Source organism: Daucus carota, chromosome 1 (assembly GCF_001625215.2).
Source record: "Daucus carota subsp. sativus chromosome 1, DH1 v3.0, whole genome shotgun sequence".
Classification (NCBI taxonomy): Eukaryota; Viridiplantae; Streptophyta; class Magnoliopsida; order Apiales; family Apiaceae; genus Daucus; species Daucus carota.
This window is the reverse complement of record NC_030381.2, coordinates 53,836,228-53,853,392: the sequence shown is the minus strand read 5'-3', so window position 1 is coordinate 53,853,392 and position 17,165 is coordinate 53,836,228. Positions and strand designations below refer to the sequence as shown.

The 17,165-nt window shown below is 34.3% G+C and overlaps 4 protein-coding genes across 4 annotated transcripts; all 4 read right to left on the bottom strand.

Annotated features, from left to right (window-relative positions):
* Window positions 1-219: 219 nt before the first annotated feature.
* On the bottom strand, window positions 220-3,885 carry LOC108224895 (triacylglycerol lipase 2-like). The gene is made up of 9 exons (XM_017399658.2): window positions 3,699-3,885; window positions 3,396-3,509; window positions 3,119-3,262; window positions 2,629-2,742; window positions 2,380-2,523; window positions 2,201-2,241; window positions 883-965; window positions 699-794; window positions 220-609 (listed from the first exon to the last, which is right to left on the bottom strand). Exons 1-9 carry the CDS (start codon window positions 3,855-3,857, stop codon window positions 296-298), a joined length of 1,209 nt encoding a protein of 402 aa, XP_017255147.1. The 5' UTR covers window positions 3,858-3,885; the 3' UTR covers window positions 220-295.
* A 1,760-nt stretch (window positions 3,886-5,645) lies between these two features.
* Window positions 5,646-7,636, bottom strand: LOC108224889 (triacylglycerol lipase 2-like). The gene is made up of 6 exons (XM_017399645.2): window positions 7,553-7,636; window positions 7,304-7,447; window positions 6,698-6,738; window positions 6,458-6,537; window positions 6,220-6,315; window positions 5,646-5,965 (listed from the first exon to the last, which is right to left on the bottom strand). Exons 1-6 carry the CDS (start codon window positions 7,634-7,636, stop codon window positions 5,646-5,648), a joined length of 765 nt encoding a protein of 254 aa, XP_017255134.2.
* Window positions 7,637-9,807: 2,171 nt separating this feature from the next.
* LOC108224886 (triacylglycerol lipase 2) lies at window positions 9,808-12,199 on the bottom strand. Its single transcript, XM_064087240.1, has 8 exons — window positions 12,029-12,199; window positions 11,795-11,911; window positions 11,358-11,468; window positions 11,090-11,233; window positions 10,797-10,837; window positions 10,638-10,717; window positions 10,433-10,528; window positions 9,808-10,124 (listed from the first exon to the last, which is right to left on the bottom strand). The coding sequence occupies exons 1-8, from the start codon at window positions 12,197-12,199 to the stop codon at window positions 9,808-9,810; spliced, it is 1,077 nt and encodes a 358-aa protein (XP_063943310.1).
* Window positions 12,200-13,542: 1,343 nt separating this feature from the next.
* On the bottom strand, window positions 13,543-16,667 carry LOC108201342 (triacylglycerol lipase 2). The gene is made up of 9 exons (XM_017369638.2): window positions 16,412-16,667; window positions 16,003-16,128; window positions 15,772-15,921; window positions 15,578-15,688; window positions 15,363-15,506; window positions 15,193-15,233; window positions 15,008-15,090; window positions 14,827-14,922; window positions 13,543-14,044 (listed from the first exon to the last, which is right to left on the bottom strand). Exons 1-9 carry the CDS (start codon window positions 16,595-16,597, stop codon window positions 13,728-13,730), a joined length of 1,254 nt encoding a protein of 417 aa, XP_017225127.1. The 5' UTR covers window positions 16,598-16,667; the 3' UTR covers window positions 13,543-13,727.
* Window positions 16,668-17,165: the final 498 nt, after the last annotated feature.

Genomic DNA, 17,165 nt, shown 5'->3' with positions numbered 1-17,165 from the left:
TTTGACGTATCAACGAAAAAAAATATATTTTATAATTATATCTCATTATTAAAATAATAATAGATTCGAGTTATAATTGGAGGAATGAATACTAAAAAAGAGATAAATAAAATAACAGGTGACAAAATATATTAATTTAGTATGTACCCAATATATATTCAGATTTTATGTATGTCATCCTGCTTGTCGTAGAACACGAAAATTGACCATGCCTAATTTAGAATTGGATGTAGCTTATATATATGAACTTTACTAAATACATATTGGTTTATAAAAGTACACTTCAATATTTCTGTTAATTATATCTTCTCATAAATTCGACAACATCAGGGTACAAAACATCTTTAGAAGTCATTCCATTGACGAAATCAATATGAGAAAATTCCTCTATGAATAGGTTGTGTATATTATGATCCATCAATTCTGATCGAACTCTGCGCACATCTGCTGGAGAAGCAAGCTGATCATTGCCTCCGTAGCAAAGAAGCAGGGGAAACTTTTTCGGAATTTTTCGTATATCATAAACAGGAGCTTCTGGAACTCCATAATGTTCCAAATTAGTTGCTGGATTTCCATAATCATATTTAGAAAATACTCCTGTTCTGCAACCTGCACGCAGAAAATGCGGAAATTAGGATTAGAATATTTGTGATCAGTATTTATTGTTTATTTTTAGTACATGCGAAGAGTGAACTTACCTTGAGCGAGCTGTTCGAAGGTTCTCATTGAACTAGGTTGTGGCAGATTTTTCAAGAAAATGTTGATGGCCGAGGCATTCAAACAGCAGTTAGGGCCTTGCGATGTGATCAACAAGGTTGTAAACGCAGTAATTAGATAATCGGGTATTAATTTTGATACATTTATAAGAGATGAAAAATATACCAGTGACCAAGTCTACAAGAAAACTGAAACAATTTACTCCCGGGGTGTTGCAGATGGAGTACTCGATTACGCCCAGTGGTGGCCTGTTTGATTTGTCAGTGGAACAAATTAATTAAATGTATTAACGAGTGGCGGAACCATAGCTCTCAAACAGCACAGGAAAGGAATTAATTTATGTAAATTGTAATCTTTTATTTCTGGGAAAATAGATTTTTTTGTCACCGAACTTATTATGTTTTTAGAAACTTGTCACTCAACTAAATTTTATTTCTTTTTAGTCACTGATATTAGGTTCGGATTTGTTTTTAGTCACTAACTTAGGTTCGGATATGATTGTTAACATTGTGATAATTTTTTGTAGCATCATTAATACCTAGTGATAGTATATAATTTTTTGATAATATGATGTATGTTTATATCTTTGTATGTAGCAATAATAACATAAAATGAGGTGATATAATATTAAAATTAGGAAAAATGGTAATTAGAATTCTAGAAATTCATTAAATCATCAGTATGGAATCAATGACTTCAAATAATTTATGCTCTCTATAATAAAATAAAGTCTAATCTATGATACGACGCATCATCTTTCACTATTAAAATTTCAATCACCTAGTTCAGCCTAACATCTCTCTTAAATTTATCCTCATAATTTTTAATAACTTTATCCTATTATAATTTTCAAGATAAAGATAAATAAATAGAGAGGAAAACTTAATCTTCAATGATTTATGAGATTTTCTTTTTGCGTATAAAAATTCAAACACTAAATTTTTATTCGGAAGAAAAAATAAAATAATTTATGAGAGTACATTTTTTTTTTTGAATGAGAGTACACTTTTAGAAACCGTAAAATGCGTGTTTAACTCTTATCACCGAAGATAAATGATCTTGGGTACATAAAAGTACTATATATAAAGATAGACATATATCAAATCATCAAAATATTACAGGTTATCATTATATTTTAATAATACTACAAAAAATTAATATAATGGTAATAATCAAATCCGAACCTAACTTTAGTGGCAAAAAAAATTCCGAACCTAACATCAGTGACTAAAAGGAAAAAAAAATTAGTTGAGTGGCAAGTTTATAAAAACATAATAAGTTCGGTGACAAAAAAATCTATTTTCCCTTTATTTTTCTAACTATTCAAGATGAGCAGGGGTTGAAGATAAATTTTCTAATATTTTTCGCGGCTTGTCAGAGCTCAAATTTTTTTTATTAACGTTTCTCAAAATCAATGGGATATTCAATTCATGGCTTGGTCACTGATCACAAGGGCGAGTTGATGGTAATAACACGTTCTTACGTTTTTAGATCCAGATATTTTAGCCCATATGATGACGCAATCTGCAAAACAAATCAGTGTAATTCAAGTATTAATCCAAATCGGAGTGTAATTGGGAAATCGGGGAAATTTTTCTTAAGAATTAATGGGGGATTTTTGGAACACTACATAGACTCGATGCTCGATGAAAAGACGCATACCTCAGCAAGGTAGGCATGGGCTCCGATAGAACCTATTATATTAGTAACATGGTTCAAGTAGATAACTGGGCAAATAAGTGTTGCAGATTTCATCATCTTTTCTATATCCCACTCCAGGGCTGCCACAGTAAACATCGTAGTCCCCTGCAATTCACGAAAAGACGACACATTTGTAATCGATGAATTAGGAACCAGCTTCATGTGGTAACTTATAAATCTGAGTTACTTGTATGTGGATAACATTCTTACCAAGGAGTGGCCTGCGTAATGAACCTTCTGGCCAGTTTCTTCGTATACGAATTTGATTGAAGCATGTAGATCATACTTCCCCAACTCATCGAATGAGAAGTCCCAATATTTATCCTGTTGTCAATTCACTGAACTGTTATGTTTTTTGGTGAATTTGTTTTTTCTAACAGTCTTATTGTCGACTTATGAACGTGCTATCATTTAACCATATATTCTCAGTCTATTTATGCTGATTGTAGTATTTTAATTACACGATGTTGATCTATATATAATTTCTTAGGATATGTAAAAAATATATACTGTTTTTTCGGAGGTCATGGAATCTCAAGCACCCTCTGACCCCCTGGTTCCGCCATTGGGCAGCTCAATGCACGATAAATTGAGAAAGAGAACAATTATTCTTAGATACTTCAGATTTTTAAGAATGGACAAGTGGAAATTGCTCAGCTGGGAAAGAATTATACGTCGCTTAATAATAATAAAGCATTACCGAATTAGTAAAGTTTTCTGAGATGTGGTTCTTGCTGAATCGAGTGCCTCTGACGTTACCAATCCACACATCGAAACCGGCCTCAACCAAGATTAACGGCAGGGTCTGATCAGCATGACTCAGTGAAAACCAAATCATTCCATCCTGCATACTTATACGATTTATAACCTCTTTCAAAAACAAGCTTTAATCAATAAATTTAGCAAAAAAAAAAAAGCTTTAATCAATAAAAATCAGCAGTTTATTTTAAATAAAAAGGTTTATTACATAGCTATACCGCAACTAATCCATGCTGAAGATAAACTGGAGGCTTATTATATCCACCACGGTGGTTGTATCGACCTTCTGGAAATCTTTCCAACCTTAATATGTACCCATCGTCCGTTATCACCTACATCACAAAAAAACCAGTACTTACTTAAAAATAACGAACTATGCACATTAATTCATCTAACAATTTTTTTTTAAATTAATCAGCCTTGTCTTTCTTCGGGTTCTGTGGAAGGTTCAGTTTTACGGACACTATTTTAAAGAGATCTGGATTTGTATGATATGTGTGGCTTTATAATGATAAACTTACATCATAGTCCTCACACTTGTAACCTCTGGTGAGGGACTCATCTGAGCATATACTAGTCTGGTATGGTGGATTTGTGTAGTCACCGAACACGTGCTGGCTACTTACTAAACTGCCTACATTTAAAAAAATCGCGATGATCAGCAAGCAATACACAGCCATGATTGCGGAACTAATTAACTAAAACAGTGTTTGTCCATGCATATATAAGTGTATATATAATTACGGTTTTTTAATGGTGTGCCCATGGGCACATGCTAAGCGCGGAAAATATTGTACTTAGATCATTTTGATTGGTTCTTCTCTCTTGATAATGGTCGACCCTCTGCAAATACACCAACCAAACCAATCAAAATCTCCCAAATACAAAAATTTCCGCGCTTAGCATGTGCCCATGGGCACACACTAGACAAACCGATATAATTAATATGTGTTATTAGCTTAATTAGCACACAAATTGAATGATTTGTGAGGGTTGCTCTGCACACAAATTGAATGAACTCCTAATAGAACAATTGCCGTAAAAGTTAATATAGAGAGATTTAGTGTTGTCTGGAACTATATGATCATTCAACAAAGGGAATCCTGCAGGTTACATGTTAAATATATTAATGCACCCATTTGCACGAAAGAAATAATATAACGTACAAGTCATATCATTATACTCATAAATCGCTTAGCAAGTGTATAAAAATTTAAACAGGCATGTCACCGGATGCTAAAAGTGTCTTGCGTTTAGGTAAGATTGATCATACGCGACGGTTTTCAACTGTGTCGCAAGTGCTGAAGAGCTAAAGCGTCAGTTAATTAATTGATCGAAGTTATATGTGTCCGCAATGCAACAATGTCTGGGATTCCATGCTACTTATTTCCGAAAAATTTCAAATTTATATAATATTTTTTTAATATTGGATATTTAATAGAAATATAATATTATTTACTTTTATAAATAAGTCGCTTATTTTCAAAAGAAAAAAATATATATCTACGTATTCTTGTCAGTAACTCATTTCTGAAAAATAAATTAAGACTAACGGGACTGGTAATAAGAAAAATATTAGCATTGTGAAATCAATTCATGCATACATGCATGACACATCACCTCAAGTCATGGATCCACCATATCTCGCTTGAAGCTAATCAAGAATCGGTTAATCAAATAAATTTTTAATCAAAGTTATGAAACTTGAGATAACCCATTGAAAATACATTATCCACGACAAATTTTCAGTCTTGAAAACCCTGTAAACATAGAATATTTTTCTTTCGCAAATACTCAATTTCTATATATATAACACTCCAACAAATCAGCCTATTTACGACAGAAATTAAGCCTACATCTCGTCGTAAGTTCCAAATTTACGACGGAAATCTTCCATCGCTTTTGCTCAAATATATAGTAAGTTTAAAGTCACAATTTTCTACATGCGTCGTAAGTTTAATACAGCGTCGCAAGTACTCTTCCTAGTTTCGACGGAATGTAGGCTTAAAACGGCGCCATTTGAATCAATGGAATATTCTCGATTACTTTTAAATCAAAAAAAAATAAATTATATATATGAATTTATGACGGAAGGTGTTGCCGTCGTAGACAACAACTATCCGTCGTAAGTTTAAGCGCTAAGCGAATCCGTCGTAAATACCCATGTTTGTTGTAGTGAACAATCTAAAGAAGATTTGATCGATATGTTATATAATCTTGTTAGATATATAATCAGATCCAATTAAGCTAATGAATCCTTTCACTCCTTTGAATCTCTAATTTTGATTTCCGATTTCGACAGCCATGCATGCACATAGCAGCATTAAAGAGTATTATAAAATGAGAATGGAGGGACGATATATTTATTGTTACAACATATTTACAATACCTTGAAGTATCATACAGACTTCAAAAATTATAATCAAATACAACTTTGGTCTGTAAAGTACACTTTGATATGACTACTGCTAGTTGTATTCCTTCATAAAATTGACAACATCAGGAAACAGGATGTCTTTAGCAGTAATTCCATTGATGAAATCTAAATGAGCATAATGATCTATGTATATTTCGTGTATATTTGTATGAGATCTCAAATCCGAAAGAATTCTATATACATCTTTTGGATCGCTAAGCGCATCTTTACCTCCATAGCAAAGCAACAATGGAAAATGCTTTGGTATACTTATTTCTAAATCATAGACAGGTGCTTCGGGAACTCCATAATGTTCCAGATTAGAGGCCGGATTTCCGTAATCATATTTTGAAAATACTCCGGTTCTGATATCTGCACGAGAAAAAGGATTAACATCTAATTATTTAGTGTTATTTCTTCACTTCCAAAACTAGATAAGTTAATATCACTATGAATATAATTGTATAGGAAATGATAGGGGTCCGAATTCCCAAAAAAATTTCTAAGTGACAGGCATCTCATGTAGTTGAGACCTCCATCAAGAACCGGTGATCGAAGAATCTTAAGGTGTTGAGGAATGTCTCCAAATGGATCTTATACTGTATCTCCGTACATAGATAACTTACTTTGGGACAGATGCACAAGGTTTTTGATTGAAGTAGCTTGCGGATTGCTATGCAAGAAAAGATTTACAGTTGAGGCATTCATACAGCAATTAGGACCTACATCAATATAAACAGAATATATATCATAAACATAGGCGCCTTTCGGATCATGAATCTTCAATTCACTTTGATCAGAATGGAAATACAAAAGATAATTTTACAGAAATATATTATAATCATATTCTCATTTTTAACTTACCTGTAAATATTGCTGAAAGAGTCCAGCAATCTACCCCCGGTACATTACAGAAGGCGAACTCAATGGGGCTTAGTGGTTCTCTGAGCCCGAAATTTCAAATCGTGAGCTAGGCTAAGGTATAGTATTTGTGTTTGTTTGAAGAAATAAGAAATTTTATGTTATATATTCAGATATCAGGATTATAAATCTTACTTATCTCTGTATATCTACTGAAGTTTGATAATTGTAATAAGTTCTTACATTTTCAGATCTAGAAATGGTATCCCAAATGTCCCAACAATCTGCCGAACAATTCATGTCATGCACGCACACGGTTAGTCCATAATAACTAATCAAATGCACACGGAGAGGGAGGGCGAATAGATGTTTAGGCTAATTATTGTATTAATTAAAAATATTACCACTTTACGGCTTGCTAAATTCAATTCACAAACAATAACGATGCCCTAACATAAGACGATGTATTGCAGATTGTCAAAGCACAAAAAACAATAAAGAATACAACACAGTCGAGTTTTAGCCAGGATCGACCTCTATCCACTAATTGTCTAAGTCTTGGTCCCTGCCAATCCCTACAGAATACGACAATATATCTATTTTTAATCAAGCTGCTGAAAATGGCTTGCTGAACATACTGCAGCTTCCCGAACACATTGCTTCTTAAACTCCAACATTCTCTTTAACAAACTTGTTCCTCTTAAACCCTAAATTCCTTTATTCTTTTTGTTTATAAATATGCATATATCATTCTAGCACCATATCAATATTCATTTAAATGGTTAAATAATAACTAAAATAACTTGAAAAACATAGGGTTATCTTCAAAACTCCTTAAAAGACACATACCTCACCGAGGTAGGCATGGGCTGCAATATTACCAACCAGAGTAGTCATGTGTTTCAAAAAAGCGATAGGGCTTAGAAGTGTTGCTGATTTCACCAACTCATCTACTTTCCAGTCCGTGAAGGCCGAGAAAAACATCGTCGTTCCCTGCCAATTCACACACATGTAATTAATCATAGTTACCAGACCCCAAAACCTCACTCACGGTACTAAAAGAAGTTAACTAGACCTATAGATAAATCAGATTCTTACTAAGGAGTGGCCGACGTAATGAACCTTCTGGCCAGTCTGTTGGTACACAAATTTAAGTGAAGCTGGTAAATCATACTGCCCCATCTCAGAAAATGAGAAGTCCCAATAATCATCCTGTCATTGACTTGTCAGTACTTTATAAGTTATAGAACTTATTTTGTTCATTCTCATTATTCAGTAATACAATGTCTTTCTCTTAGATATTCCTTAATTACATATTCGACATTACTGGTGGCGAGTAAATATGCAACTCACTAACCGGAATTTAGTGTAGTATGATTAAACATTACCGAATATGTAAAATTTTCCGAGATGTGTTTTCTGCTGAATCGCGTGCCTCTGGTATTACCAACCCAAACATCAAAACCAGCCTCAAGCAAGATAAAAGGTAAGGCGTGATCAGCATGACTTACAGTGAATTATAGTTCATTCCATCCTGCATCAATAATAATACAGGCCGAAAATAAAAGCTATTAGATATAAAAATGTATAAAAATTGAATTTTTCCTAATTAGATAGATATTCATCACCACTAATATTCCATGCTGAATAAAAACTGGCGGCTTGTTTCTCCTACCGCGATGGTTAAATTGACCTTGGGGAAATCTTTCCAACCTCAGTACATAACCATCTTCCGTTATCACCTGTATACACCAAATTGAATACAACATACGTTAAAATCTCTCGATAGATGAATATATGTGAGAAATAAATAAACCGTAAAATGAATAGTTTTTGAAAAAATGTCTCATATACCACAATTTTCACAATTAAAGCCAAAATATCATAGCTGTGAAAAATGATCTAAAATATCACTTATTAACGCCAGGTAATAGGACATTTTGATTTTTGGAAGAAAACGTGGAGTCATTTTCTCTGGTTATGCCCAAGAATGTGATAGATTGATTTCTTCAATCCCAACATAAATAATTATGATAAATGAATGAGCGGTGTGTTTTACATTATATTCAAAAAACAGTTTTCAGAAAATATAATCAGAGAACGGTTTTCAGAAACAGAAAACATAAAAACGTTGTTTTTGAAGACGGAAAACAAAAAAACGTCAAAAAACACATAAACTTCTCTGATCACGAGGATATTCAGTTATAACATTCAAAATGCCGAACACATTATATATGTATTGCAGTTGAAACGAAATTTTACATCATAGTCCTCGCACTTGTAACCTTTGGTGAGGGCCTCGTCCTCACAAATAGAACTCCGGTCTGGTGGATACCCAGAATGATCAGCAACTATTTGCTTGCTACTTGCTAAACTGCCTGCATCTAGCAAAACAGCACAAATTAGCAAGGCATATACAGCCATTTGTGGAACTATTTGTGTTTAATTTGCGAGTGACAGCAGCGCATAAGCTGTATGCAATTAGGATAAGATGATTAGAAAGGTGCAGAACTTACTAGCTTTCGTCTTGAACATCCAAGCACACGATCCGAATGAATAATATTAGTTAAAATTGTGTTCGTGTAGAGGAAAGCATAGTGATTAGTCCTTGTTGTATAAGAACTATAATACTTTTCGACAAAGATAATTGTAAGGATATCCATACGAAAGTACTTTGTTCATAATCTCACCACTTTTTGAACCAAACACTGTAATTAGGTTTTTATTGCTCCATATTTTGAGGGTTGCTTTGAAATAAGAGAGAAAAGAAATAAGTACATGGTAATGCATTATCAATCAAGAATTGCGGGAATTAATTCCTGTTGTGATTATAAGTGGCTGTTAATATTTAATTACGTGATTATATAACATCTTTATAAGTCTAAACTCGACTGCCGAAAAACCCCTACGGTTATCCCAGATGGTTGAACACTGACGCTTCAGGCTTGCTACCTCAAGGTCACGAGTCCGGATTAGTCGAGGTGTGCACAAGCTGACCCGAACACCAGATTATAAAAAAACAAATCGACTAAAAACTAAAAAGAGATCACTATTTCTAATATAAAATAATCGATTATTTTTGGAGTGGTCGAAACCGACCTTTCAAACCGATCATCGCCTGGAATAGGCCTTCATTGATGAGTAAGGAGATAAGAACGATCACTCTACATAAAAATGCATGTTATTATAAATAATAATCTTGATAAAATTAATAGCAATTCAGGGCAGAATATATAATAACAAGATTCTACTCAGTAAGATATAGATCCTACTATCTATATTAATTCAGAGCAGAACATCTTGATAAAATGGAGATATATGTTACAATAGGTTTAACAAATTTACATTATATATTAAGGTATTCCCTCTATAAAGCTAACAACATCGTCGTAAACAATCTCCTTAGTATTCATCCCTTCGATAAAATCAAAATGAGCATAATTATCAACGTAAAGCTCGCGAAGATTACGGTGTGATCTTAATTCATTAAGCAGATGAAAAACATCCTGCGGAACAGCAAGTAAATCTTTGCCACCATATATGATGTAGAGAGGAAGATGCCTTGGAATCTTTTGAAGATCAAAAGCAGGAGGCTCTGGTACTCCGTAATGCTCCATATTTGTGGCTGGATTGCCGTAATCATAGTGTGCAAATACAGTTCTTCGGACACCTGCATTATTTCACAGGCGGTATTTGATTTTTCATAAATTTGAAATTTTTGTTGGATTTATACTGATTCGTAAATGCTACTGCACGCTGATCAACAGCATATTTTATGAGTAATGCTAGAGAACCCAAAAATTGTCCCAAATGACGTGACACTACACATGACGGATTTTATTTGTGGATGCATATGTATACATGTAGGGTCTATCATATTATATTAAAAATTATCAATTACACGAGTGACACATCAGCATTTGGCAAAAGTTTTGGGACAAATTTTGGGCGCTCTAGCAATTCTCATAATTTACTGACCTTGTTCCCAGTGCGCCAAGTTCTTGAATGATGTAGGTTGCAATTGGCTTTGTAAGAAAAGTTCGACATTTGAAGAATTAAAGCAGCAGTTTGGGCCTTCATGAATGAAAGAAAATCGCAGATAAAATTTTACTACAATTTTTGTGAATTTCGGATATTGGTCATTATTTCATGTTTACGATCTACTGATGAACAGAGCAATTACCTGAAAATTGAGCAATAATTTCCAAACATGTTAGGGGCACAATACTACAAATAGCTCTCAGCATGGTGTCTAGTGGTGGTCTGCAGAAATTGAGTCAAGAAGCTACATTAATTAAAGTCCTTCATTATTCAATAATCAAGCAATATTACGTATTCTTACGTCATTAAGTTGCATTCTGATATTCCAAATGATTGAACGATCTGTGTACAATAACATTAGTCAGTAATTAATCAACTTATTTATCAAAAAGCAGGTTAATGATCATATGTAGACAAACAAAATTGATTGATTCATCGCAGGGGACTCGGAAAATGTGATGGCGAGAAGGATTGGCCTTAAAGACTATATATATCCCCCGGATCAGATGATATCTTATCGATATACGTTTGCTCTTGCAGATAGAAAACCATAGCGAGCTTTAGAACAGAGGACATTGAAGAGATATTGTGTACCTCACCAATGTAGGCATGACAGTAAACATAAGTAACTCCGAAAGGCATGTGGCTCAAGTAAACAACCGGGGCTAACATTACTGCTGATTTCAGCCTCTCTTCTACTTTCCATTGAGAAAAGGCAGCAAACATCGACGTAGTTCCCTATCAAAATATATACGAACAATGTTCTAATGATAAATACTTAAATTTACTGAATTCGGAACTGGAACTAATGAGGTGTAAACTCTTAAAACATGAATTGAAGTAACTATGGTTGTAATTGTACCTGGGAATGACCAATAAAATGAGCCTTTTGTCCCGTCTCTGCGTAGACTAAATTTAAAGAAGCAGGTAAATCATAAATTCCCATTTCAGTGTATGAAAAATCCCAAAAATCCTGTAGAAGTTATAAAAATCTGTTTTCATATACAATTTCTTCTCATTTTGTCAAATGATATATTTATCTTTGGTATTCGAGAGAGAAACATACGGAATAAGTTAAATTTGATGACACGTGTCCGCTGCTATACGTGGTGCCTCTGGTATTAGCAATCCAGAAATCATATCCATGCTCAACCAGTACTAATGGTAAAGATTGATACGCATGGCTTACTATATAAACCAACATCGTCCGTCCTGCATTATAATTATAATGGCCTTTAAATGATAATATGAATTAAGGATGGATGATATCACTATTCTTTGTGATTTAGCAAGAGGTACCAAAAATACGCCATGCTGAAGGAAGACCGGCTGTTTGGTCCCTTCCCTTCGACTCTCTTTTGTCCGACCTTCACGAAACCTCCACAATCTTAATATATACCCATCTTTTGTTATCACCTGTAACACAAATGAAATTAAATGTATAAATTATATTTACTTGATCAATTAGAGATAAAATGGAACTAAAAAGTGAAATTACAAGAAATTGCAGCTTAATACTATCGAGTCACATACTTCATAGTCCTCGCATCTGTAGCCTTTGGTGAAGCTGAGGTCGCCAGAACATATACTAGGAGGAACTGCTCTCGCGTTTTGATGGTAAAGTCCTAGCGATTCACCATGTATTGAACTCGCTTTAACTGCAACAATGCTAATTATCACCAACCACCACTTGTGAACAAACATAGAAATAACGTATTGTCCACATAGAAATAACGTATTCAACAATGTACTTGAATAACGTATTGTCCACATAGAAATGTGCCGCCTCCTTTTAGCGTTGAGTAGGTACATTGTTTACCAATTCTTGCAAGAAATCTTCACTGCATAAAGAGGACAAGATCAGGAAAAAATCGATGCAGATATACAAGTTTTATACTAATTGAGAAATCAGAAATGTACATATGTATTAGAACAGATATATTCACACAAAAGTAATGAATTACGTATGGAGAATTGTAGAATTACATATAGAGAATTGTACGGGACATCTAAACAGTTGCTTTTAGTCGGTCGCTTATGCTCTCTGCATGACAGCACATCATACAGAAGCAAATTTTTGCTAGCTGTTTTCAAGGTCATTGGGTCTTGGTGCATGCTTGTTGGATACTCCAGACAAGTAAATGGAGGTTACCAAGCAATAACTTTTCCTCGGATGCATTATCTTTATCGATGAAATTGATACTATAGAAAACATTGTTGCAGGGCTACCCATGAGGAACTACTTAGGGAACGCGGTCAAGCTTGCTCAACTTCAGGATAATGTGTCCGGTGCATCTAGAGTTGTAGAGTTGTAGCCGCAATGAAGGCGGAGGCAGCCACAACAGCATCAGGATGAAGCGGATACAGTGCCAGACCTTGATGGTCTGTTGTTTTTACTTGCACTAGTACAAACTAGATTTTCAGCGTCAGTCAAATAATTCCTAAAGCGTCAGTTAAGTGGCATCGTACCAATTGGTTGTGTTTGCGACCATTATCATCATATGCGTTGGCAACCCAACACCGATGCAAAAAGTGCATTTAACAGATGCAGTATTCTCCACAACACATAATGAATCAACGCCCAATATTTTAACTGACGCTATAGTTATTAGGCATCGTGTTTTGAGAGTGACACCAGAACCTATTGACCGACACAATAGCCTTTTCAGGTAAAATTTTACTCTCCAAATTATTAAATTGTATCATCTAGTATATTTATTCTTTTTGAGTTGAAGCAAAGTTGTGAGGTCTGCTTCTCTCTGTACATTCGTACTGCACTGTTCTGAGAAGTTGAGAATCCTAGCTTTTTCAACTTCTAAAAATCTGATTTAAAAGTCAGAATTTGACTTATTACACAATCGGTACGAGTTAAGTTGTTGTTTTTATTGCCAGAAGCTGGGTTTTAAGCCCAACCAAACACCACCATCATATTCATTTCTGTGAAAGACAACTTTATAAATCAAACAGGGACACAACGATGATTAACCGCGAGATGATGCATCCAGCTGCATATTTGCAGAAAACGAAAAACACTGGGAAACACCATGTAATACTACAATGGAAACTGAGGTCATAACTAACTACTTAAAGTATTATTCTGATGTGACACTAATATAGAAACAATAATACAGTAATTAGCTTGTTAATTAAGCTGGCCGGCAGGCTAATGTTTTGATCACACCATATCTGATAGCTTGACAAATTAACAACTCTACGGACATATCTCTATATATTAACGTATTCCTCGCATAAAACTGATAATGTCTGGATAAACAAGATCTTTTGCATTCACTGCTTCAAGAAAATCCAGATGGGCATAGTTATCAATGTAAAGCTCGCGAATATTACGGTCTGGTCCTAACTTATTGAGTAAAATGTGCACGTCCTTCCGAATTGCAAGCAAATCTCCGCCACCATATATGAGGAAGAGTGGAAAATCCTTTGGCATTTTTAGGATGTTGTAAGGAGGAGGCTCTGGTACTCCGTAGTGTTCCAAATTTGTGGCAGGATCACCGTAGTCATATTTTCCAAACACTTGTTTCCTGACACCTGCATCAGTAATCTCAGAAAGATGAAAATGGCATAATTTGCAAGAACATCAACCAAATCAAATGCAAAATGATGTTCTCATACGAATATGTTTACTTAATCATAAGATTTAGTATTCTACCCTTTGTCTCAACCATTTCTTTACACTTTCCTTTTTGGATGTCACATTCAATTCTTTACATTTTTAAACTTACTAAAAATAGTAAAATTTTATAATATAAAAAAAAAATTCCCACTACTTTTCTCCACTGCACTTACTTTATACATTAAATATGAATCGATCCCACCACTATCCACACTTTTCTTAATTTTTCAGCATTACTTCACTTATTTTCTTAACCACCGTGTCCAACACAAATGCAATTTCGTTCTGGTGATCTCATGTTCAAGCTATTGCTACTAAGAGCATTCACATTGGCTACCTCATCCCTATCCCTATATTCTTACTAAATTTAGTAATTCCCCGAAATTATCTTGATGAATTTAAAAATCTTCCGCATCTCATTCCCCATCCTATCTTACCCCATCCCTATATTCTCTTTTATAATACTTTTTTCTCTCTCTTTCATTCATCATCTAATCAATAACACTTAAAAATAAAACTAAAAAATGAAAGAAAAGAGGATGGGGCATGTACAGTGAGTCCCCAAATATGGGGTTTGAGTTTTGGTCCCTAAAACTAAACTCTATTTCCAGAAAATTTTAGTTGCTATTGTAAATATAGAAATCATGTTTTATCAAAAAAATATAAAAACAAAATACGCAGTGTGTGTGTTACTAACCTTGAGCCCAATGCACCAGGTTCTTTATCGGTGTAGGTTGTGGCTGGCTTCCGAACCAAAGTTCAACAGTTGAAGCATTCATGCAGCAATTCATGCCTTCATAATTTCGAGACAATTACAAGAACAAAATTATTCGGTACTTCACAGTAAACGGAATTATTTCACACTGGAAATATTTTACCTGTAAAGAGTGAAACGATCCAACCGAAGCAGTCTACTCCTGGAACATTACAAAGAGCTCGAACAATGGTGCCTATTGGCTCTCTGCAGAAATTGATCCAAGAGAACAGATTAATTTTTTTTTATTTAACATCGATACATCGTAAGTACCCAAGTCATTTCATTTCTATAGCAATGTATTCATACGTCATTATATTGAGGTCTGGTATCCCAAATGATCCGGCTATCTGTTTATCAAAAAATCACTCAATAATTAATCGATCTGTAAACCAAATACCAATCCAGGCTTTGGCTAATATATCGACAAGTGATAATAACACTTACTAAAACTAGAAAAGAAAAATTAATAAACATACTTCACCAATGTAGGCTTTGGCTAATACATCGACGAGTCCAAAAGGCATGTGATTTAAGTAAACGACAGGAGCTACCATCGTCGCTGATTTTACCCTCTCTTGTACTTTCCATTCGGAAAAGGCAGCAAACATCATCGTAGTTCCCTGCACATTTAGGATCTGATATTTAGTAATACTGCTACATGATTTGCAGTAACTGTAGTTGCAATTTGTACCTGGGAATGACCAATGTAATGGACTTTCTGCCCTGTTTCGAGGTAGACGAAATTTAGAAAAGTTGGTAAATCATAACTTGCCATTTCAGACCAGGTAAAATCCCAATAATTCTGTCACATTATGAAAAAAACAAGCTGAGTATAGTTCTTTCTTTATAAAATAAGTATGAATTTATTTTTTAAAAACAACGCACAGCCGGTAAACTCAAATTATTTGAAGAAATGTGTCGTTGGCTAAACGTGGTGCCTCTGCTATTAGAAACCCAGACATCATAGCCATGTTCAACAAGTACTAATGGTAAAGATTGATCTGCATGGCTTACTACGAACCAACATTGCCCGTTCTGCAAAATTAAACGCTAATTTATTAATCTTCGTAAATATATATTATTCATATAATTTCTTCAGAGATCACTAGTATTTACCATTAGTACTCCATGCTGGATGAAGACTGGCTGTTTCTGTTTCTTCCTGCCTTCCCACTGACTCTCTTTTGTTCGGCCTTCGCGGAACCTCCACAATTTTAATATATACCCATCTTCCGTTATCACCTATAGCACAATATTTTTTCGCCAAATTGACAAAAAGCTGACACTTCAATATTTTGGTTTCGACATTTTTTTAATTTAATGTCAATATTATTCTAACATAACCGACAGACTTGAGGCTTAAACCGACCAATTTTTCCAGTCGGAAAACTAGTGGTACGATAAAATCCTAGTTTTTCTAAATTTTAAATAACCGACTGACCAAATTCTAAATAACCGACAGAATGGGGCTATAACCGCCCAATTCTACATGTCGGAAAACCAGTGGTGATCAGAAATTACTTACATCATAGTCCTGGCATCTGTAACCTTTGGTGAAGCTGAAGTCGCCGGAACATATACTATGAGGGGATGCTGCAACATTGTTATGCTGGGAAACTCCTTGTAATTTGCTGCTTGCGAAACTCACTGTCACTATAACTAGGACACTTATCACTAGCAACCATCCATGCACAGCCATTTCTTGCAGCATAGTTTTATAATTAAGGCCTATTTATATTTATAACCAGAGTGAATGGACAATTTTTGTGATTAACTAATACAAGAGTGTTCGTGCGTCTTAGCTAGATTATATCATGAATTACGCAAAGAACATTAAGAAATGTAATCCGTCTTTTAGAGTGGAGTGGTTGAATTCTTCACAATTTTTAACAAGAAATTCCACGTCTTTCAGATTTGAGTGCATATCTACAGTTTGTTGCTGAGGAATGTACGTGGTTAGGGAACATCATATGCACACAAATTCTGCAGTCTCTCAGGTCTGAGTTTCGAGTCTTACAAATTAGTATATGTTTTAATAAATTTTGGGATGAGCAATAATCTAAGCGGATATAAACACTTGTTACTCACAATAGAATAATGATGTCTTTCAACAATTCGACTATATGAATATGAATATTATATAAATATTATAGTAGAATATTTTTTATACAAATTTAAGTTGTACAGTATTGATTTTGTAATGATATAATTTTCATATATAATGTTAATGAGAGCGATCGATCGACTATTTTTATTGAAAATTGAATGATCAAAATCTC

Coding starts and splice junctions, on each gene's coding strand:
- LOC108201342 (XM_017369638.2), bottom strand. CDS start 16,597: ATGCTGCAAGAAATGGCTGTGCATGGATGGTTGCTAGTGATAAGTGTC. Junction 15,689..15,771: donor ATAATTTGAGTTTACCGGCT/GTGCGTTGTTTT, acceptor ATAATGTGACAG/AATTATTGGGATTTTACCTG. Junction 14,923..15,007: donor GATCGTTTCACTCTTTACAG/GTAAAATATTTC, acceptor GAAATTATGAAG/GCATGAATTGCTGCATGAAT.
- LOC108224895 (XM_017399658.2), bottom strand. CDS start 3,857: ATGGCTGTGTATTGCTTGCTGATCATCGCGATTTTTTTAAATGTAGGC. Junction 2,743..3,118: donor CAGAAAACTTTACTAATTCG/GTAATGCTTTAT, acceptor AATTGACAACAG/GATAAATATTGGGACTTCTC. Junction 2,524..2,628: donor ATTACGCAGGCCACTCCTTG/GTAAGAATGTTA, acceptor CGTGAATTGCAG/GGGACTACGATGTTTACTGT.
- LOC108224886 (XM_064087240.1), bottom strand. CDS start 12,199: ATGTTTGTTCACAAGTGGTGGTTGGTGATAATTAGCATTGTTGCAGTT. Junction 11,469..11,794: donor TTCAGCATGGCGTATTTTTG/GTACCTCTTGCT, acceptor TAACTTCTACAG/GATTTTTGGGATTTTTCATA. Junction 10,125..10,432: donor CTTGGCGCACTGGGAACAAG/GTCAGTAAATTA, acceptor GAAATAATGCAG/GTGTCCGAAGAACTGTATTT.
- LOC108224889 (XM_017399645.2), bottom strand. CDS start 7,636: ATGGGGCAGTATGATTTACCAGCTTCACTTAAATTTGTGTACCAACAG. Junction 6,739..7,303: donor CCCATGCCTACCTCGGTGAG/GTATGTGTCTTT, acceptor ATTGTTCGGCAG/ATTGTTGGGACATTTGGGAT. Junction 5,966..6,219: donor CCTTGTGCATCTGTCCCAAA/GTAAGTTATCTA, acceptor TTTCTCGTGCAG/ATATCAGAACCGGAGTATTT.